The 22,972-nt window shown below is 37.0% G+C and overlaps 1 protein-coding gene across 2 annotated transcripts; it reads left to right on the forward strand.

The window, feature by feature from the left end:
* Positions 1-2,219: 2,219 nt before the first annotated feature.
* Wsb1 (WD repeat and SOCS box containing 1) lies at positions 2,220-22,704 on the forward strand. 2 transcript variants are annotated; one of them, XM_005327802.5, is made up of 9 exons: positions 2,220-2,563; positions 10,717-10,885; positions 12,082-12,350; positions 14,461-14,592; positions 16,025-16,125; positions 18,379-18,551; positions 19,369-19,482; positions 20,396-20,503; positions 21,581-22,704. In XM_005327802.5, the coding sequence occupies exons 1-9, from the start codon at positions 2,524-2,526 to the stop codon at positions 21,738-21,740; spliced, it is 1,266 nt and encodes a 421-aa protein (XP_005327859.1). In that variant the 5' UTR covers positions 2,220-2,523; the 3' UTR covers positions 21,741-22,704. The 2 variants fall into 2 exon arrangements, with proteins under 2 accessions (XP_005327859.1, XP_021583747.1); XM_021728072.3 differs by lacking the exons at positions 2,220-2,563; positions 10,717-10,885; positions 12,082-12,350 and adding an exon at positions 17,009-17,184 and having other exon boundaries at positions 14,556-14,592.
* The last annotated feature ends 268 nt before the right edge of the window (positions 22,705-22,972 follow it).

The following is a 22,972-nucleotide window of genomic DNA, read 5'->3' on the forward strand; positions in this document are numbered from 1 at the left end:
CCCACAGACACCCTACCACTGAGCCACATCCCTAACCCTTTTAATTTTTAAAATTTAGATCTTACTAAATTGCCCAGGCTGGCCTTGAACTTGCAATCTTCCTGCCTCAGCCTCCTGAGCAGCTGTGATTACAGATTGTGCCACTGTGCTTGCTTGTAATTTTTTTTTAAAGGTGTTGGGGATGGAACCTAGTATTATACCAATGCCAGAGAAGCACTCTATCACTGAGCTAATCCTCAAAGGTAAATATGTAAATTTTAAGCACAAGTGAACTCAGGTCTGGACTTGAGCATGTCCACATAGAGCTGGTAGTTGAACTGACAAAGAGAAGTTGTCATTACACAGAGAAGGGATGGAAAAAGAAAATAGCTGTGAGCCAAGGACAGAACTATGAAGAACTCCAACATGACATTAAAATAACAAACAGAAATGAAAGGCCAAATATATGTATGCTTTTCAGATTAGATTTCATTGATGAGAAATAAGGTAACATGCAAGAAGGGCAGTTACCCAAGTCTGGGCTCAAATCTAGCATCTGTCACTAGTTTTTTAACAGTTCTCAATTTAGTGTCTATGAAATATGAATATGACCAATAATATATTATTCTTACGGTTGGGAGCATTAATTGGATTAATCCATAAAAGCACTTATGTGGCAGAGTGCCTAACATGTAACACAGACACCCCCAAAATGTTACATATTCTCACCAATGAATATACAAATCACAAAATTGTTTTTCATTGCACTCTGGTACTTAGCTAGTTGAGCAAATGGTCAGGAAGTATTCTGGCAAGTAAAGTGGGAATTAAACAATTGTAAAAAAGTCATCAAAATAATTCACTACTAGAAACTTGAGAGTTGGTATTTTCCATGAACTTGTATGGTACAGGACAAGTAAATAGGTTAAAAGACTTAATTGGGACTGCACTGATTTTTTTCTTTTGTTCTACTCTGAATAATCTAGAGAAACTAGCTCCAGAATAAGGTTTCAATAAATGTGTTGACTGAAGGTAACAATGTCTGTCTGTCTGTCTGTCTGTCTGTCTCTCTCTCTCTCTCTCTCTCTCTCTCTCACACACACACACACACACACAACACAGAGCCTGATGGCACTCTCCTGTAATATCATCTACTCTGGAGGCTGAGGCAGAAGGATCACAATTTCTAGGCCAACCCGGGCAATTTAGTGAGCTCATGTTTCAAAATAAAATTAAAAAGGGTTGGGGATGCAGTTCAGGGGTAAAGCTGCCCTGGGTTCTACTCCCAGTAAGGGGTGGGATGGGGTAAGGTAGTGAAATTAAACATCTCACTATTTGAAGAATTATACACTCACACAAAGAACAAGCAGACTTGTGCCATGTGTTGTCATTTGCGATGTCTCAGAGGAGTTAGGCTATACAGCTCCTTCTCCCAAGAGTATCTGCCACATATTTGAAATTCCCAGCCTTATATGCCCTGCTTTGGAAAAAAGGTTTTGAGTAAGCACTAGGGTCATCAAAATGCAAATATGTCACCATAAACCGGAAAACGCTTGGTATCTAGTAGACACCTTTATCAGCTCTGATGTGGTATTCATTAGATAACTCTCAGAGGCCCAGAAAGAGTGCTCCGCCTTGATCAGCGGCAGTGACTCTGACCACCGGCTCTGCTGCAGGCCTGACTACTGGGGCTGGTCAAACAAAGGCAGCCCAGTGAGGGCCCGCAGTGAGGCGCAATCTCTTCCCGGTTCCCTACTCCCTGCCACCTCGGGCCTTCCAAAACCGGTTGGCTCAGGTCAGCACAGTCGGGGCGGGACAGGTTGAGCACAAAGAAGTGAATTCTCATCCTCTTTCATCAATGCAACCTCCAGTTCCCCAGCACATGGCGGGTTAGGGAGGTTGCAAAATTGAATTAAAAATTTAAATGTCTTTTTTGTTCTTTCGGCTCAGCCAGATTAAATTCCAAGCAATCTTTAAGCTGCGGGTTAATATGAATTACACAATTGGCTTTCCTTTTCCAAAGGCACGTCGACTTATAAATGGCAGGTTAGAGGCAGTCGGGTGGTCATTTTTCAGCTTTCTGCTCCTCCGCCTCCGCACTCTTCCGACCCCACCCTACACCTCGGCTCCAGACAACGCCCGCGCGATCCAGGCCCGGGCCGTCACGTCCCGTGCGTCTGGAGGAGGAGCCGGTGGCGCTGACGTCACCGGACCACGCCCCCGCCTCCCAGATATCACCCGTGCCGCCCGCCATCTTGTCTTAGTGTCTCGTTTGCGTCGACGGCGTCGAGGTTACTGTTATCATCTGTAGGCGGGAGCCAGAGCACAAGGGTCTTTTGTCTGTGTTAGACTCCGTAGTTTGGTCCGAGCCTTCCGGTGCTTTCCCGGGGCAGCCAGCAAAAGCCGAAGCGGCCACCCCTGCCCCACCCCTCAGTTCCCGGACTCGGGAGGGAACGAGCTCGCGTCACGCCCCTCAGCGTTCGCCTTTCCCTTCTCTGTCGTTGCATCTGCATCGTATCCCCGGAATCAGACGGTTCCCCATAGATGGCCAGCTTTCCCCCGAGGGTCAACGAGAAAGAGATCGGTGAGGAATGGGACGGAGGGTGCGTGCGCGGGAGCTGAGGAGAAGTAGGGAATCTCCAAAGGAGGTTTCAGAGGAAGCGACTCAGAGTCCGAGGGAAGAGCTCGAGTGAGCTAGCTGAGGACATGCTCTTGAGCGAAGAGGAGGAAGTGGCCTCGCGGGTGGGTGATCGCCGAGGGGCAAATGGGACCCGGCATAGATGCGGCGCCTGCTGAGCGGAGGGGCTGGACTGTGGAGCGGAGCCTGGGCGCGTGCGGGCGAGCCCCGGGCAGACCCAGGCAGACCGGCTCATTGTGTGACTCAGGCGGGAACTTACCTCCGGGACCCCAGTTTGTTCATCGAAATTGGCGCAGGTCACTTAACCTGGGAGTCTCGGGGCTCAGGGCTTGAGCATCGTGGCGTTTCAGGAACTCTTAGGTTCACGATGGGGGAAAAAAGTAAACTTGTATGTTCTGACCTGCAGTGAAAGGGAGAGGATTCTATATGCCAACTGCTCTTTAATGAGAAAGGTGCCTGAAGAGGTGCCAACAGCCTGGAGAACGCAGTATTTTAAAAAGTGATGTGATCTTAACGAAAGCGATGCAGCAGACTTTTTCAGAATTATCTTTCAAATACATATGGGAGAAGCAGAGTAGAGTGGAGTGACGGAAGAAAGACTACTGAACAGAAGAGCAAAGTCTGGAAAGGCTTTCTAAAAACTAGCCTAATGGCCCTCTTGATGCTGAACACAGGGAATTTTGACTTGATCATAGAAATAAAATCGAGTCCCGCTAGTACGAATATACAGGCAAAGCCTTTATTAGGCCAAAAAAAAAAAAAAAAGCCTTTATTAGGGACAGCTCTGACCAGAAAGTGTCAGGCTGTGGCTCACTAGAACAAAAGAAAGGAACTAGTTTTATTGGTTACTTGTAGGGGTAGGGGTTTAGGAATGTTAATTGGAAGCATCTTTGCCCTGTGATAAGAATGAATTAAGTGAAAGCACCATGGCTGATACACTTTGCGCTCTTTGAGGGTAGATAAATGCACAAACTGAGTTAAGATGGAATCTTTTAATGGCTGTGAGGCTGTAAACCGAGGCTGAGGAATGCATTTACCCTTTGTCCCTACTATTTCACTGCCAAGCTGAAGCCCGGGGAAATGGGTATTGAAGGTTGTGGTCCAGACCTACCTAGTGGCTTCCTTTTAAAGTATTTAACATTATTTAAGTTCTCTTAAAATACATGAAACAACTTTTATGGCTGTTTGGGTGCCTTACATTGACTGAAATGCTTAGTAGACACTGAACTTACTTTAGTGTTAATAAAAATTGGCAGTGGCCACTGAGCAGAGAGCCTTTGCATTTCCTGCTCTTGAAGTAAGTGTACTTCTTTATGAAATACTTGGAGGAGTTATTTCTAGAGAAGGAGAGAAGCTCAAGTAGCTAAAATGTCCTTTAGCTATCCTTTGTGTCTGTAAATTTCTATATCAAAAGAATCCTATTATAGAATTTTGAACTTTTGTTCTCTTAGGGGGATAATAAGGTTGAATGGCTGATTGGGAGGTGATTTTAACCCTGGTTTTTAATCACTCTTGAAGATATTGAGAACACACTAAATTTTTGCCCTGTTTTAATTTAAACTGTATGTTAAGACTAATAAGTATGTTTTGACCTGAAAAATTCTTATAATCAGTTCTGTGGTTTTCTTCCCCCTTTGCTTCACCATAATACGACACATGAGTGATCTGCCTTTCATATTTATGTATTTTACATCATCTTTATAGTACATTTAAAAAACTTTTCTCTTTCCTGAGGAATGAAGACAGCTGCTTAGCATATCTGCATAAGTAGAACCATCCATTAAGTAGTACTTTTTGGGGGGGATCCGAACTGAGGATTGAACCCAGGGGTGCTTTACCACTGAGTTACATTCCCAGCTTTTTTTATTTTTATATTTTGAGACAGGGCCTCACTAAATTGCTTAGGCTGGCCTTGAACTTGTGATTCTTCTGCTTCATCCTCTGGAGCTGCTGGGGTTACAGGCGTGAGCCACTACACCTGGCTTAAGTAGCCCCCCCACTTTTTGAAAAATTATTTATTATGTGGTGCTGAGGATCGAACCCAGTGCCTCACACATGCAAGACCAGCGCCACTGAGCCACAACCCCAGCTTTAAGTAGCCCTTATTAATTAAAACCTTTTTTTCGTTTTGCATTTTTGTGTCTCAAAAAAGTTCCTACTAGCTTTGTGCCAAATATCTAGAATTTTAGACTTTTCTAAGCTTTAAAAAAAAAACCTAGTTGCTTGTTTTTTGGTTTTTACAGTACTGAGGATTGAACCCCGTGGCGCTCTACCACTGAGCTATACCTCCAACCCTTTCATTTATTTTTAAATTTTGAGACAGGGTGTTACTAAGTTGCCAAGGCACTTGCCATCTTCCTGCCTCAGTCTCCCCAGTAGCTGGGATTACAGGCATGTGGTACTGTTCCTGACTTTTTCCTTCCTTTTTTGAAGTATCATTTGGATACAAGGTTAAATATTTTTTGTTGTTGTAGATACCTTTATTTTTCATTATTTTTATTTTTATGTGGGTCCTGAGGATCGAGCCCAGTGCCTCACACATACTAGGCAAGCATTCTACCACTGAGCCATAATCCCAGCCCTCTGTGTAGTTTTATATCTGTGAATAAAACTTGAAGCTTCCTTGTTTTTTTTTTTTTTGGTGGTACTAGTGATTGGACCCAGGGTGTCTTCCCACTGAGCTACATCTCTAGCCCTTTATTTATTTATTTATTTTTTTATTTTGAGACAGGGTATTGCTAAATTGCTGAGTCTGGTCTCAAATTTGTGATCTTTCTGCCTCAGTCTCGTGAGTGGCTAGGATAATAGGCATATACCACTGTATTTTTGGCTTCTGGGGTATTAATTGTAGCTATACAAAGTTTGGCTTCTTAAGTACATACCGAAAGTAGAGGCAAAATTCCATGAATGACTGAAGAATTCTGTATGACTGGGGCTTAACTGCCTTGAGCTACTGCCATCTTTCACAAGGTATTACCACAGATCTTCCCTTTCTGGTTATGAAATTGTAGGGAAGAATGTGAAGAAGGAGCTATATCTGGTTTGCTTGGTTCAGTGGTGACTCATATGTTACTACTCTACAGATATTATTAATGTAGGGTTCTGTCTTATGGTGGATTATTCATAGCATGCAGCTTTTCCCATATACAAGGTCATTAAATGATATTATTCAGGCTGAGGTTGTAGTTCAGTGGTAGAGCTCTTGCCTAGCAGTCATGAGATTCTCAGCATCAAATAAATAAAATTAAATAAAGGTATTTTGTGTCCATCTACAACTAAAAAAAAATTTTAATGATGTTTCTTAGGATGCCAACATTAAACAGTTCCAGGCAATACAAATTTTTTCCCAGTGCACTTTAGTATGAACCTTGTAATAGGTTTATAATATTGTACCGGTTAACTATCTAAGTGCTTAAATTATTTGGTTAAAGTGCAGAGATCATTTTATATATCTCTTATTGGCAAGAAATGAAGTATTATTATTTTACAGTGTCACACATTTATTTGACAGTTTTGTGGGTTGGTGGATACTGAGGATCCAACTCAGGGTGGGTGCTTTACCCCTGAGATACATCCCCAGTCTTTCTTTTTGTTTTAAGATAGGATCTCCCTAAGTTGTTCAGGCTGGCCCTGAACTTGGAATCCTCCTGCCTCAGCCTTATGAATCTCATGTATGGTGGCAGTTTTTATAATGGCACAATTTCTTGAGTTTCTGTATGTTTGAGAATAAATTAACTTATTATGGGCTGGGGATGTGGCTCAAGAGGTAGCGCGCTCGCCTGGCATGCTTGCGGCCCGGGTTCGATCCTCAGCACCACATGCAAACAAAGATGTTGTGTCTGCCGAGAATTAGAAAATAAAAATATTTAAAAAATTTTCTCTCTCTCTCTCTCTCCCTCCCCTCTCTCACTCTCTCTTTAAAAAAAAAACTTATTATTTCATGAGATTTACTATTTAAGCCATTTTTTCCATTTTTCAATTTATTACCACTTTTTATCTTTTTTTTAATCTTTTTTATTTTTATTTTTATTTTTTTTTTTGTAGCAGGGATTGTACCCAGGGGTATTTAACCACTGAGCCACATGTTCAGTCTTTTTAAATTTTATTTATTTAAAAAAAATTTTTTTTTTTTAAAGAGAGAGGGAGAGAGAGAGAATTTTTAATGTTTATTTTTTAGTATTTGGCGGACACAACATCCTTGTTTGTATGTGGTGCTGAGGATCGAACCCGGGCCGCACGCATGCCAGGCGAGCATGCTACCGCTTGAGCCACATCCCCAGCCCTAAAAAATTTTTTTAGTTGTAGGTGACACCGTATCTTTATTTTAATGTGGTGCTGAGGATCGAACCCAGTGCCTCACACATGCAAAGCTGGCGCTAAAGCCCCAGCCCTATTTTTTATTTTGAGACAAGATTTTGCCAAGTTGCTGAGGCTGGCTTTGAACTTGTGATCCTCCTGCCTCAGACTCCCAAGGTGTTAGGATCACAGCTGTGCACCCCACACTCTACTACCATTCTTTATACAATGGAGTTCGTGATTGTGGCCAAAAGAAAAAAAAAGTGACTTTAATACATGGCCTAAGAAAATTAATCTTGTGGGAAATTTAATTTAACTGGGGACTTTCTCTTTTAAAGATAATGATTCCATATTTTCAGTTGAATTTTAAAACTTGCATCCCTTATTTGTAAACTTTGCTTTTTTCTCCTAAAATGTAAGGATTTTAAAAGATTGGTTTGGTTACACAGAAAGTTGATTTAAAAAAAAAATTAGGCAGAAATTGCAAATTCAGAGGTCAGACATATAAAGAAAGGACCTAGTGAAATGACCATGTAAGACTATGAGCTTAGAAAAATATAAGAAAACCTGGAACAGCATGCCCTTCCTAAAGTCATTTGTGTATTTAAAAACTCTTTCTGCAAATGTCTGAGTGTTACCACTATTTTTATTAATAGAATTTTCTATTAAGAAGGTCCTGTGACTGCCAGTATAATTAATGTCATTTTATGCTCTATAAATACAGATAGATCATTACCTTAATCAAACCACACCCGAGGGAGCTGAGGTTGTGGCTCTGAGGTAGAGGGTGCACCTAGCATGTGTTGGGCACTGGGTTCAATCCTCAGCATCACATAAAGTAAAATAAAGACATTGTGTCTGCCTATAACTAAAACATAAATATTTAAAAATAAATAAATTAACCATACCTGAGGTATGGTATGTAGTTTTTGGTTCTATTTTTAATGAGGGCCACTATCATCTGGAATAATCCAGAAAACTGATGAAATTAAATGAAGAATGGATTTGAAACTAATCAAAGGAATGATTGAAACTAGAAATTTCAGCCTGATGAATAATACTCATGTCTGTATTTTGTATGTCATGTATGTCATTTGGGATCAGGGTTTTAGGTTTATTCTCTTAGAATCAGAACTGGATGGAGTGGGTAGAAGGAAGACTTGAGTCTCTAAAAAGAAATTTCAGAGCTGTGGCTGTGGCTCAGTGGTAGACCACTTGCCTAGCAGGTGTGAGGCACTGGGTTCGATTCTCAGCACCACATATAAACAAATAAATAAAAAGTCCATCAATAAATTTAAAAATTTTAAAAAGAAAAAGAAACATTTCTGCCAGACTTGGAGGCACACACCTCTATTCCAGCAACTCCAGAGGCCTCAAGGCAGGAGAATCTCTAGTTAAAAGCCATCCACATCAACTTAGCCAGACCCTGTCTTAAAATAAAAAAATAAAAAAGGACTGGGGGTGTGGTTTAAGTACCGTTGGGTTCAAAAGAAAAGAAAAAAGGAAGAAAGAAAAAGAAAAGAATTTCTGATAATCTCGCTACAACAAAAATAGAATAATCCTAAAAAAAGAAAGAATAATCCTTATTCTTATCTATGAATATCATAGAAAAGTAGGTGTTAGATTTTTTTTTTGTTTGATTTGATATTTTAAATCATACTGATTTGTTAATGTATCTAGGAAATTGGGCAGGGAACATTTAAGTCACTTAAGAATCAGAGTTTATACATGTGCTTTCATATTTGTTCAGTAAATATTTACTGAACTCCTATGTCAGGTGCTATACTAGCTATTGATGAAGCACACATTCAGATTGGAAGTGCCACTGAACATTTGTGCACATATATTTGTTCTAACTACAGGAGTATTAGTGGTTTTGGTGCTGGGGATTGATTCTGGGGCGCTTTACTACCAAGCTATGTCCCCAGTCTTTGTTTTTTGTTTTTGTTGTTGTTTTTTGAGAAAGGGTTTTGCTAAATTGCTGAGGTTGGCCTCAGCCCTCTTAAGTGGCTGGAATTATAGGTGTGTGCCATAATATACAGCTATAAGTGGTTTTTAGTTGATCTGCAGTATATAAGATTATATTAAAGTTCAGCTGTTGGAATGTTTAAGCCAAAATCATATAAAAACACATTGCAGTATGCTGTAGAGTTGACCAGACAACCAGCCTATAAGAAAACAGGAAAAATAGTAAAATTTGGAAACAAGACAAATCCAATACAGTATTGGTATCATGCCAAGAAAGAAAGTCCTTTTCCAAAATTGAGGAAATTTCATCTGAGTTTGCATGAATACTCTGCAATAGAATAATGTTTATTTGCCTTGTTGTTAAATGTGGAAGTGATATTATCCTTGGATGCCAGCTTCTGTTACATATGCAAAACTTAAGTACTGTTAACGAAATTAAAAATATATGAAATTATTCGCTTTTGTGTGTGTGTGTGTATTTTGTTTTGGTACTGGGGATTGAATTTGGGCACTCGACTACATCCTCAGTCCTATCTTATTTTGTATTTGATTTAGAGACTGAGTCTCACTGAGTTGCTTAGGGCCTTATGCTTTTGCTGAGGCTGGTTTTGAACTCTTTTTTAAAAAAAAAAAATATTTATTTTTTAGTTGTAGTTGGACACAGTACTTATTTCACTTATTTATTTTTATGTGGTGCTGAGGATTGAACCCAGGGTCTCCACGTGTGAGGCGAGCGCTCTACTGCTGAGTCACAACCCCTGTCCATAGTTTTGAACTCTTGATCCTCCTGTCTCAGCCTCCCAAGATGTGGGATTACAGGCATGCCACTACCGTGCCTGGCTCACCTCTATTTAAAAACCAAAACAATAACATTTTTATGTCACTTTGAGGCCCATTAGGAAGTTTCTTGAGGACCACTATTTGAGAATCACTAGTGTATATAATGCCTCCTCCCCCACATGCTAGGCTGTACCCCTGAACTACATCCCCAGCCCTTTTTTATATTTTATTTAGAGTTACTTAGGGCCTCACTAAGTTTCTGAGGCTGGCATTGAAATTGTAATCCTCCTGCCTCAGCCTTCTGAGCCTCTGGGATTACAGGCATACGCCATCACCCCTGGCAATTTGTGGTTCTTGAATACTAGAAAACATAATTTGGAAGATACAAGTAACTTTTAATAATATCTTGCAAATTAAATGTTAGTAACTTGATGAAATCAAAATACAATGTAAAATTGAGATCTTAAGTAATCGCTAACCTGAATTGATCACTACATTATTACTTGATCAGTTACTTTCATTGGAAAAAAAAATTTTTTTTTTGTAGTGTCAGATATTGAACCTAGGGGTACTCTCCCACTGAGCTACACCCTCAGTATTTTATTGATTGATTGATTGATTGTTTTGAGACAGTCTTCCTGGGTTGTTCCAGGCTGGCCTTGAATTTGTGATTTTCTTTGCTCAGCCTCCCAAAGTTTACAGGTGACAGGCATGTACCATTGCGCCTGGCTTCGTTGAAACTTTCTGGGGGGGGAGGGGACCTGGCACTGGGAAATTTTAGGACAATCACTTTATCAAAACTGAAAAATAGTTATTTTTAAGGGGGTTTCACACTGAAATATACTTCTGCTTGGTGGGTGAACAGCAGATTTCCCTATACCTGTCTAAAAGGAAAAGAAGGGCTGGGGATATAGCTCAAGTGATAGTGCTTGTCTTGCATGCACAAGGCCCTGGGTTCAATCCCCAGCACCAATGGGGAAAATCCCAAAGTCATGCAAAAGTAGACTCAAATTCATTGTTGATCATAAATGACATCTTATGTTCTTTCTTTTTAGTGAGATCCCGTACTATAGGTGAACTTTTAGCTCCAGCAGCTCCTTTTGACAAGAAATGTGGTCGTGAAAATTGGACTGTTGCTTTTGCTCCAGATGGTTCATATTTTGCTTGGTCACAAGGACATCGTACAGTAAAGCTTGTTCCGTGGTCCCAGAGCCTTAAAAACTTGTAAGATTCTTTTTTCCATCTTTTCTCTCAATGTAGAGTAATAAAAACATTTTGATATTTTTTATGGACAGTGTTATAAATGTGTTTTAATCTTAGGCTATGTGAAGAATTGTCTGGCTTTAGTTATACATTGAAGAATATTTATATCTTTTAAATGTACTTATAATACCTCTGTTGGGCTTGAGTTTGTATATTTGTTGGAAAAAATGTTTTTAAACTATCATATACTAATTTTTATCTTTTCCTGCCTTTTGTGTCTAATAGGCCATCATGGTTACATTCATTAATACCCTTATTACATATTACTTTAAGCCTAAAGGAATGGGAAACTGATGATTATGGTTTGAGATGTTTGGGTTTTGCTAAAGGTAGTTTTCTAACATTGACTTAATAATATCTTAAGTCCCATTGTCCCAGGTGTGGAATACCTATTAAAAACTTAAGTTGTACAATATGTACCATTTATGATAACTTTTGAAATGTTTTTAGAGTTCTACCCTTTTGAGAAAAATACTAGGTGAAAGATTAGAGCATTTAAAAAAAATATGTGAACTATATGTATAGGATATATTTTCTCTAGATTACAGTTTTCAAACTCTGTTAATGTACCTGTGTCACTTTTGTTAAAGTAGTCACATAATGGAAAACTTGGAACTTAATGAGTTAAATTACTTGAATTTTTTTGTTTGTTTATACTTCTGCTTTTAGGTTAAGGGAGTCCAGTTGAGATAGTGGTTTTGAGGAAAATTTGGGAGGCAAATGAGTTATACATTGCTTTATTTTTTAATTTTTTTATTATTTTTTTTAAAGTTTTTTTAAAGAGAGAATTTTAATATTTATTTTTTAGTTTTCGGCAGACACAACATCTTTGTTTGTATGTGGTGCTGAGGATCAAACCCGGGCCACAGGCATGCCAGGCGAGCGTGTTACTGCCTGAGCCACATGCCCAGCCCTATACATTGCTTTATTATTGAACTTTTCCTTAGCCACTGAGCATTTATATTAATGATCTGAATTTACTCAGTCATTCCCTTGTAGTTCAAATAACAATTTTCTCTCTTCCTGTGTATAGGATTCTGTTGTGAATCATTATCAGTATAGTCAATATTGAAGTTATTTTAACAAACACTTATAATTGATATGTATAGGAAGTTGGAGTAAATAATAATTCAGTTTCATTCTGGCTTTTCCTTCAGTCTCTTGCATGGCACCAAGAATGTTATTAATTCAAGCAGTTTAAGATTGCCAAGACAAAATAGTGATGGTGGTCAGAAAAATAAGCCTCGTGAACATATTATAGATTGTGGAGATATAGTCTGGAGTCTTGCTTTTGGGTCTTCAGTTCCAGAAAAACAGAGCCGCTGTGTAAATATAGAATGGCATCGATTCAAATTTGGACAAGATCAGCTACTCCTTGCAACAGGATTAAACAATGGTCGTATCAAAATATGGGATGTATATACAGGTATGGATCCATAGGTTTTTTTTTTTTTTTTGTGTGTGTGTGTGTGTGTGTGGTGTGCTGTCTTTTTTTTTTTTTAATTTTTATTTATTTTTTTTTGGATCCATAGTTTTAAAAGCAAACTTGATTATTTTATGATGCAGGGCACTACTCACAGGCATTAGAATATATGATTGAAGATTTTAACATACTAATAAGCAAGAATTTATGTTATGAGTATTTTATAATTGCCCTGAATAGCATCCTCAGCTCATGGTTTTAATTTAGGAAAACTGTGGAGTTCACATTGGTCCATAATTCCTGAGAGAATATTGCAATAGGGGGCTGGGGATATAGCTCAGTTGGTAGACTGCTTGCTTCACATGCACAAGGCCCTGGGTTCAATCCCTAGCACCACAAAAAAAAAAAAAGAGAGAGAATATTACAATAGAAAGGGCATGTCTAGGGAGTGTTTAGTTAATTATCATTTATATACTAGTAATTTAGTTCATGACTCAAATAGCAAGGTGTTTTCTTACATACTTTCTCAATGATAGTTTAGAGGCTTTCAAGGAAAATCAGGTTTTAACAATCATTGTCTAACCCTTGAAAAGTTTTAGTGACTGTTTATCTAAAGTCTAAGCAGGTAGGTTGAGAAGTTAAGTTCTTTGGACAATTAAAAAGAAATGTTTTGTTCATTAAAAAGAAATGTTTTAATTTCATTAAAAAGAAATGTTTTTGTTCATGTAGAACAGTTTCTGGAATATATTATGTGCTCAGGAATGTAAAAGAATTTAAAAATGTAGATTAAAGCAGGGCATATCTTGGAACACAGCAAGTGATTCTAACATTGAATGGGGATAATGAGTCAAAATTTTAGTTATTAAAAAAATTCAGTGTAAGCACATAGATTTAAATTCTAGAAAATGAAACTATTAACAAGAATAGATAAGTAAAATACATTTTCCCACTGTGTTCTAAAATTAAGATTGTGGAATAATATGTCTTTTGGAGAGTTTAATAGTCTATTAGTAATCAAAAGGCAAACAAATACAAAGAAAAAGTGATTTTGTATTTTAAAATTATACCATACAGTGCTGGGGTTGTGGCTCAGCAATAGAGTGCTCGCCTAGGACATGTGAGGCCCTGGGTTTGATCCTTAGCACCACATATAAATAAATAAAATAAAGGTATCCAATTACAACTAAAAAAATAAATAATAAAAATTTTAAAAAAATTATACCATACAAAGATTTACAAAGTGATGATAATATTGTTGTCTGGTCTCTACCCCTACCCCACCCCCACTACTGGTGATTAAGCCCAGAGCACTCTCTCACTGAGCTACATCTTCAGTTCCTTGGTCCTTTTTATTATTAGGGAGACCGGGAAGTTGCCAAGGCTGGCCTCAAATTTGTCTTATGGTTTTTCTTTTTTGGTAGTGCTGGGGATTGAACCCAGGGCCTTGTGCATGCAAGGCAAGCAGTCTACCAACTGAGCTATATCTCCAGCCCTGGCTTCAAATTTTGATTTTCTTGCCTCAGCCTCCCAAACTAGCTGGAATTACAAGGGTGTGCCACCATGGCTACCTGCAGAGACCTTCCTTTTTATTAAATTAACTTGATCCAGAAATTTGTTTAGATTTTGGGAATTCCCTTTTAATTATTCTTTTTTTTTTTTTTTTTTTTTTTTTTTTTTTTTTTTTTTTAAAGAGAGAGTGAGAGGGGAGAGAGAGAGAGAGAGAGAGAGAGAGAATTTTTAATCTTTATTTTTTAGTTCTCGGCGGACACAACATCTTTGTTGGTATGTGGTGCTGAGGATCGAACCCGGGCCGCACGCATGCCAGGCGAGCGCGCTACCGCTTGAGCCACATCCCCAGCCCCCCCTTTTAATTATTCTAATAAAGTTTGGCTTGCTTATCATGAGAATGATCCATTTTGAAACACTATAAGTAGCTATTTCTTACAGGTAACAATAATAGTACTAACAAATAAATATTTAATACTTGGTAAACCAAGGAGATGTCCCAAGAATTTTTATTCATATTTTCAAAGTAGTTAGCAACCTGTTTTTCAAAAATGGAAGCTGATAAAAAGTATTAATATTGTCTTTTTTTCCCTCCCATCACATTTAGGAAAACTCCTCCTTAATTTGGTAGATCATACTGAAGTGGTCAGAGATTTAACTTTTGCTCCAGATGGGAGCTTGATCCTAGTGTCAGCTTCAAGAGATAAAACTCTTCGAGTGTGGGACCTGAAAGATGATGGTATGTCTTTATTTCAGGATATGAAAAATGATTAGTGTTTTGATATTGCTATTGAAAGATATTGGGAACATTGGGAGCATTCAGCTTTAAAAATGGTATCTGATCAAAGTTTCGTTTTTTCTATTTACTCTTTTGGTCTCTTTCCTGTAAACATCAAAAGAAACATAAATGTGAGCCAGAATAGGAGCCAGCAGTTATGATAAGTGAATACTCTGATATTATTTAGAAACTAACCACACAGATCTATATCAACTGTTTTGAAGACAAAATCTGGATCATTTTAGGTTATATATAACAGGTCTGTGTTAGTTTATTTCCTTTTATTTTAGGGAGGATTATTAATATCCTACATTGCTTAGTGAAAAATAGACCATGAAGCAACAAATTTAATAGAATCTGCTGGTGCTCTTAACAGATTCAGGCGGGAAGTGACAAACTTACCTAAAAGTAATAGAGTTTAAATTGAGAATGTAATAGGAAACAAACTCCTCAGATTTAGAGCCACTCCAGAAGTACCTCCTGCATTTTATCAATTCTAATTGTTCAGCTGTTGGTCATATAGCTATGCAGCTATGAGCTGCAGCACATAGCTATATGACCATATAGCTATGTGCTGCAGGTATAATATAAGCAAGGACTTTGGAGTGATGAAAATTTTTGGGATGAAAGGCATTTTGAAGATGTCTTTTAAACTTGGTGTGTTCAATCCTTTCATTTATAGAACAGGGAAACTGGACTAAAAGAATTTTATCTTTTATGGATGAAGGGTCACAGACATTAAAGGATTGGACAGTAAATATTTTTGGTTTGTGGATCATGCTGTCTCTGCTGTAGTAATGTAACAGGAAGAGAGATGTCTCTGGAGAAGGGTCCCAGTAGTTCTCAGAGAAGAGGGGGACTTCAACTCAGGACCACCAGGGTTCTTGGTATATGTGACAGAAAAGAATTTCAGCATGAAATTTAGGAAGGTAGTTATAAATTGAAGGGAGAATATGGGCTATTTTGAGAGAGAAGCCCTGCCTTTTGCTGGGGTTCCAATATTTACAGAAAGGATGTGTCAGGGGCCAGGCTGGAGGTGGAGCTAGGGTGCCCAATTTCGTGCCAGTTTTCCCTGCACTTGCCTGGCATGGGCCATCTGTTGCTTAAGATATATAACTGTGCTTTCTGCATCTCAATGGCTTGTGAGATTCAGTGTTTTTCTCTCTTCATTCTGAATTCCTATCTCAGTAGCACAACATAAACAAATGTGCAAGATTATACTTTAGTAAAATTTAATTTATAAAAATAAGTGACAGTATATATTACTAACTTCTGTTATGATTACATTGCTTTCAGCTATACAAGTTTATGATACTGTGATTTACTGCCATTTTGAAATGCTGTTCATTTGAAGTGCATTCTAGGGTTGACATAGATACTTCTTTTTGTTCAGGAAACATGATGAAAGTATTGAGAGGACATCAGAACTGGGTGTACAGCTGTGCATTCTCTCCTGACTCTTCTATGCTGTGTTCAGTTGGAGCCAGTAAAGCAGTATGTGTCAAAGTTCTTGTACATTCATTGTGAATTGGATTATAATAATGTGTGCATAATCATTTTAAATCTAAGTAAGCTATTAAGTCTGTGCTCGGTGTCATGAATATCTTCAGTGTTTTATTTCATCATGGGGAGAATTTGAAGGAAATTAAATTAAAGTTTTAAAAGTTAATGATTGTGAAGTGAGAAGTTGGATTCCTCTTAGAGATATTTATGAAATAAGGGGTATGTCAAATTTATTTTTTGTAAGATTAGGAAAGTTTTTATGCTATAGAAGAGAGCTAGTCCATATCTTAAGGCATTCTCTTGCTAATTATTTTCTTCTCTGTTGTTCTATTTTTTTGTCCAGTTTGCTGATTTTAAAGTTTTGAGTCCCAGCTGGTCCTGGACATTTAACTGAAAAAAAGTTACTTAAAAACATAATAACGAAAATAATAATAATAAAAACAGACTCAAATAAAAACAATCATCTAGTGAATTATAGAAGCAATTTGATATTGTCTGTCTTATGTAGCATATCTATAGACAGTTTTAAGTTACATGACTCTTCAGAAGGTTATGCTTCTTTATAATGATCTGTTCTAGTTGTTTACCACCACCTCTGAGTTAGTATAGCTAAAGAGATCTTAATAGCTTCAGATATTTATGAAATGGTTAAAGTCCAAATACATGTGACGAAATCAGTAGACTCTGAATTAATGGGGGGCTAGAGGCTAGTTAAAGTGCATTTTTATTAGCCAAGAGATTTATTAAAATGATAGTTGCAAATTAGAACAAAATGCACAGTTCTTTTAAAAATCATAGAAGAACAAAGCTAGATGTTTACATTGCTATTTTAGGCTGTGTGTTTTCCATATGCTTCTTGCTTTCCCTGTCACAGGTGGTGGCAGCAATATTGGTGTGATTGAGGTTATGCTGGCACCACTCGCACACAGGCGCACAATGGTGTTAGCTGGGCAGAAAGAGTGGCATCTCTGGCTACCGGGCTGGGGGCGACCTTTACCATAGGATGAAGTAACCTTGCATTCGGCTGCAAGGTGTACTGTACGTACACAGGTGCTGGTCGATGTCCACTTTCTGCTTTTCTTTCTTTCTTTTTTTTTTTTTTTTTAAAGTAATCTTCCCCACAGTGAAATTTACTGACTCCTTTGAGTAAATTGATCTTCCAGTATGGTAGAAAGAGGAGTCTTGACAAGTGAAACCAACTTAATGTAAAGTAATTGGCTTTCGGATGGTTTCTCTGCTATTTTTTTTGGAATTCTTTAAGATGCTAGAGATAACCTTAAGTATTTAATGCAATTTAAAATTGTACTTACTTTCCTTTGGAATAATGTCTTTTGTCTGTGCAGAAAAAAAGTAGTAAAAAGGATTGCTTTACTCCAAAAGGAGGAGAGATTGTCTTATTAGGATGTTATAAAATCTCCAAACTTATGCTTAATATGACAAGCTGAAGTAAATATTAGAATCCAATTTAGAGCTATTCTGCACAGTCTAACTACTGATGTTTAAAATCTAAAGTGTATGTGAACTTGTTCTTAAGTAATTTAACTGTTTTATATTGAAAATGACTAATGATATTAGTCCATTTGGGAAAAGTAAGATTGGTAAATCTTAATTCACACAATTGTTGTAATTGTATTATTTTCATAAAATAGCATTTTCATGTTGTAATGTGGTTTAACATTCTTGTTGTTTGCCAAAGAAATTTCATTTGGCTTTGAAAATTCTCTTTGCTTGCAGTATCTGTTTCTCTTCCTAGGCTCACGTTGGTGACCCAAGCCTATTGTAAACAAGTGATTATCTCAAAGGGAGATGCCAATGGAGTAACAATTTGTTAACCTTTACGTTTTCTGTCTGTATATTTTTTTAAAATTTGGTAGTTTCTGGAAAAAAAAAATAAAAGAAAAGGGTTGGTAGTATTTAACCCTATTTATTTCTGTATATTTTAGTTAATTTTTTAAATAAGTGAATTTCAGTAACTTTGTGGTTAAATTGCATTGCCTTTATTTTTATGCTTAGGCTTATTTTTTAAATTAACATTTAACAGAAACATTTGAAATAGAATTTTGCATGTCTGCTTTAATTAACTTAAAGATTGATTTTTTTAATCTATGACACTGAGCATATTCTTTAAATTACTCATAATTTATAATGTTTAATATAATTAAATTTAGCAGTTTTAGTTTAAGATGTATCATTTTGTCCTCTGTGTGTCTGAATGAAGCTATAATATTTGTCTTTTTATTGCAGGTTTTCCTTTGGAATATGGATAAATATACCATGATTCGGAAACTAGAAGGACATCACCATGATGTTGTAGCTTGTGACTTTTCTCCTGATGGAGCATTACTGGCTACTGCATCTTATGATACTCGAGTATATATCTGGGATCCACATAAGGGAGACATTCTGATGGAATTTGGGTAGGTTCAGCATGAACTATTTAGTGTGTAGTCCATTGGTGGTTATCACTAATAGTTTTTAAAAAGTTAATGTGAATAATTTGAATTGCTAACATATGAAATATAACATTAGTCTGTCATAAATTAAAATTTTGTTGTTTAAACTTTTTGAATAATGCAGAGCTTTAAATATAAATTCCCAAAATAAGTTTGGCTTTCATGATATAGGTCTTCCTATTTAACAGTACCCAACTCTGTAGAAATGATAATTATAGTGTGTTTTTTTTTTTTTTTTTTTGTGTGTGTGTGTGTGTGTGTGTGTGTTGCTGGGGATTGAACCCAGGCCTTGTGCTTGCTAGGCAAGCACTCTACCAACTGAACTATATCCCTACTCCCTAGAGTTTTTGTGTTAGGGAAAAATAGCCAGAACCAAAGTTGGGCTTTTTTTGTTTTTAAAGAGAGAGTGAGAGAGGAGAGAGAGAGAGAGAATTTTTTTTAATATTTATTTTTTAGTTCTCAGCGGACACAACATCTTTGTTGGTATGTGGTGCTGAGGATCGAACCCGGGCCGCACGCATGCCAGGCGATCGCGATACCGCTTGAACCACATCCCCAGCCCCCCAAAGTTGGGCTTTAATTGTAGTGTTTTAAACCATATTATGGAAAAAAAGATTAGTAATTGTTTCAGGTTCTCTTTAATTCAGCTGTATCAGCTCTACCCAGTCTTCTCAGTTGTATTTATTAAGGCTACTTTAAACCTTGTATGTACTTTGTACTTTGGCAGTTTTGTTGCTTGAAGTTTCTGTGATAGCCACTAAAAACATGTATTTGACTTTAGGCACCTGTTTCCCCCACCTACTCCAATATTTGCCGGAGGAGCAAATGACCGATGGGTACGAGCTGTATCTTTTAGTCATGATGGACTGCACATTGCAAGCCTTGCTGATGATAAGTGAGTGTGTGAATCACAGTTTAACTTTCTTATTACTTCTTAAATATTTCCTTTCATTCATCTGCTTCATGAAAACACTCAAGTCATAAAATATTGGTCATATTATCTATAAACAGTATCCATGTAAACTAATGATAATGCATGCCTTTCTTGTTCCTTGTTTGATGAGACAAACCAGGCAGATTTTTAATCAGCTTTTAGCTCAGTTCACAGAGGTTTTTTTTTTCCTTAAAGTAATATCTTATAAAGGGTGAAGCAAAAGGAAATTTCTAAAGTAAAATAGTAAAAGCAATAGTTTGTATCCACTGCTATTTAGGCTAGAAGATGAAATGTCACATGAAAAGGATATGCTACTTATTGATAAGCAGAAACTAATCACAGCCTTTCCATTTTCTTACGGTTTATTAATGTAGAGTTCATGGATATAGCTTTGAGTAGTTTTTTCACATCATGTCATAAAGCTAATCATTATCTTTCCAGAATGTTAACAAACATAACAAGAGGAGTTCTTACCAACAACCATTGTTTTCCTGTTTACTCAGATTCTGAATGTAGTTCTCTGCTGTATTTCTAGATAAACTCTACCTGGGTGAAAAGGCTTTACTTGGAAAGGCATTAAAACAGATTCTGATTATGTTTAGAGTCTGAGAAAGTAAGGAGAAAAGCTTGTGATGTTGTAAACATTACAAGTCTCAATACTGGGATGGGAAGGCAGCCATGCAGTGTAGTCTCTTTGGAGTTGATCAAGATCATCAACTCTTAGAGGTCATAAAATATTTTATTATTGCCCATTGGTGTGATTTATATATGTGTTTTGTTATTTATGATACAATGACATTTCTCTCTGAATTTTAAGTTTTCTTTTACCTTGAATTTTCTACTAGATACTCATTAGATAACATTTTCCTTCTAGAATGGTGAGATTCTGGAGAATTGATGAGGATTATCCAGTACAGATCGCACCTTTGAGCAATGGTCTTTGCTGTGCCTTTTCTACTGATGGCAGTGTTTTAGCTGCTGGGTAAATATGTATTTCTCTTTTCTTAAAAAGGCAAATAAGAGCTGATGATGTAACTCTTTGTGATAAAGTACTTGTGTAGCTTGTGTAAGGCCTTGGGTTTGAGCCTTAGTACCACCAAAAAAAAAAAGAAAAAGAAAAAGAAAAAAAACGAAAAAAGGGTTGACATAGCATCACACTGTATGTAATCCCAGTGACTGGGGAAGCTGAAGCAGGAGGATTGCAAGTTGAGGCCAGTCTCTGCAACTGAGATCTTGACTCAAAAAAATAAAAAGGGATGGATATAAAGCTCAGTGATAAAGTGCCCCTGGGTTCAATCGCCCATACCACGAAAGTGGAGGTGATGCAAGCTAAGGTGGCTTTTAGGTAAAACAGACAGTAGTTTGTTGTCAATAAAATCTCCCCTAAATTCTTTGTTACTGGGGATTGAACTCAGGGGCACTGACAACTGAGCCACATCACCATCCCTTTATATTTTTATTTTTTTAATGTTTTTGTTTTTCATCTTTTTTATTGTTTGTTTTTTATTTATTTTTATGTGGTGCTGAGGATCGAACCCAGAGCCTCACATATGGGAGGCAAACACTTTGCCACTCATCCCCAGCCCCTCACCAGCTATTTTTAGTGTTTTATTTAGAGACAGGGTCTCACTGAGTTGCTTAGCACCTCGATCTTGCTGAGGCTGGTTTTGAACTGGTGATCCTCCTACCTGAGCCACTCATGCCACTGAGCCTGGATCTAAATGCTTATATATATATATATATATATATGGGGGGAGAGAGAGAGAGAGAGAGTAGTTGGAAACAATACCTTTATTTTACTTAATTTTATGTAGGCCTTGCACATGCTAGGTGAGTGCTCTACCACTGAGTCACAACCTCAGCCATAAATGCTTTTTATACTACAGTTATTGCCTTGTCATTTGAGTACATGATTGGTTGGTTCTTAATTAGGTTTTAAGGTGTCATTTGTGATTCAGTACATACAACCTCAAATGGTAGTTGTTTGAGCTCTAGGGACATATGCAATACATATACTTGGGTGACTGAATTTATGCTTTTTTTGTTTGTTTCTGTTTAGGACACAAGATGGAAGTGTATATTTTTGGGCTACACCAAGGCAAGTTCCTAGCCTTCAACATTTATGTCGAATGTCAATCCGAAGAGTGATGTCCACCCAAGAAGTCCAGGAGCTTCCAATTCCTTCCAAACTTTTGGAGTTTCTTTCCTATCGTATTTAGATGACTGTTTTTCCTACTACTAGAAATTGACAGAATATACTTTACAAACCTCAAGCTTTAGTGACTTCAAATATGTTTTTAAAGGTTTGAAAGAATTATTTAATTTGATACATTATGTGCTACATTTTCATCATTTGAGCTTCTAAAATATTATTTATAGACTGTAGGAGAAATTCTGAACATACATGTAAATTTTTTAAGATTAACTGTGAAAACATATACATACATGTATATATTTAGATATAAGCTGCTATGTGTTAAATGGACCCTTCCTTTGCTTTTTTAATTTTTAGCTCAGACCTGTATATATTGCTTCCATAGAACTACAAAAGTATTTTTGCTGTAGAGAGCTTTTTTTTTTAATTTGGGGATACTGAGTTAGATGATAAATATTGAGTATTGAGGCTGAATTGCCTCAGACACAATGAATTTGGTTGGAGAGTGTGTATTTCAGACTGACCTACAAGTGAAACAGTTTTTGTGTATGGAAAAGGATTTTGTTTTCTTTAGGGATGGTATCTGAGAGGAGGAGTTTGAATGTGACACTATTAAAAAAGAAGAAGAAAGAAAAAAACAGAGTATAACTTAAAAGTGTATCTTTTTCTTGCCTAAATACTACTGTGAGCCTTAATGTAAAAAACAGCTTGCCACCTCACCCCTGTGCTATAAAGTATTATACATTGTAGTCAATTTGAAATATCCCTCTACTGTATTATTGGTAGATATTTTGTTTGTATTAAGGGACAACTATTTTAAGACCTTTTTTTTTTTTTTTTTTAATAATGTTCTGTGTTTCTGCAGAGGATATAATATTGGTGACTTGCCAAAGAGAAGCAATATCTGCTTTTACCTTCTGGTATTTATCTTATCTGCAGATAATTAGAATGTATGCATTATATAAAATGCTTGATTATATATTTTTGTTGAGTTTTTTTTTTTAAATTAAAGTCTTGTGAAAAAACAATGTATTTGTCTGTTTCCACTTAAGATTGATAAAGCAGCACAAGCAAATCCAGCAAAAAAGGTGACAGAAATAGTATAAGACTAGGGCATTGCTTTGTTTATTTTGTGATGGGGGTCTCACTATGTTACCCAGACTATTCTTTTTTTCTTTTTTTTTTTTTTAAGAGAGGGGGGGGGAGAGAGAATTTTTTTAATATTTATTTTTTAGTTCTTGGCGGACACAACATCTTTGTTGGTATGTGGTGCTGAGGATTGAACCCGGGCCGCAC

The sequence above is a fragment of the Ictidomys tridecemlineatus genome, chromosome 3 (genome assembly GCF_052094955.1).
Source record: "Ictidomys tridecemlineatus isolate mIctTri1 chromosome 3, mIctTri1.hap1, whole genome shotgun sequence".
Lineage (NCBI taxonomy): Eukaryota > Metazoa > Chordata > Mammalia > Rodentia > Sciuridae > Ictidomys > Ictidomys tridecemlineatus.

Excerpts from the sequence above, each read along its gene's own strand:
- Wsb1 (XM_005327802.5), top strand. The coding sequence starts at position 2,524 with ATGGCCAGCTTTCCCCCGAGGGTCAACGAGAAAGAGATCG. Across the intron at positions 12,351-14,460 it reads AATATGGGATGTATATACAG|GAAAACTCCTCCTTAATTTG; the intron begins GTATGGATCCAT and ends CATCACATTTAG. Across the intron at positions 16,126-18,378 it reads CAGTTGGAGCCAGTAAAGCA|GTTTTCCTTTGGAATATGGA; the intron begins GTATGTGTCAAA and ends TTTTTATTGCAG.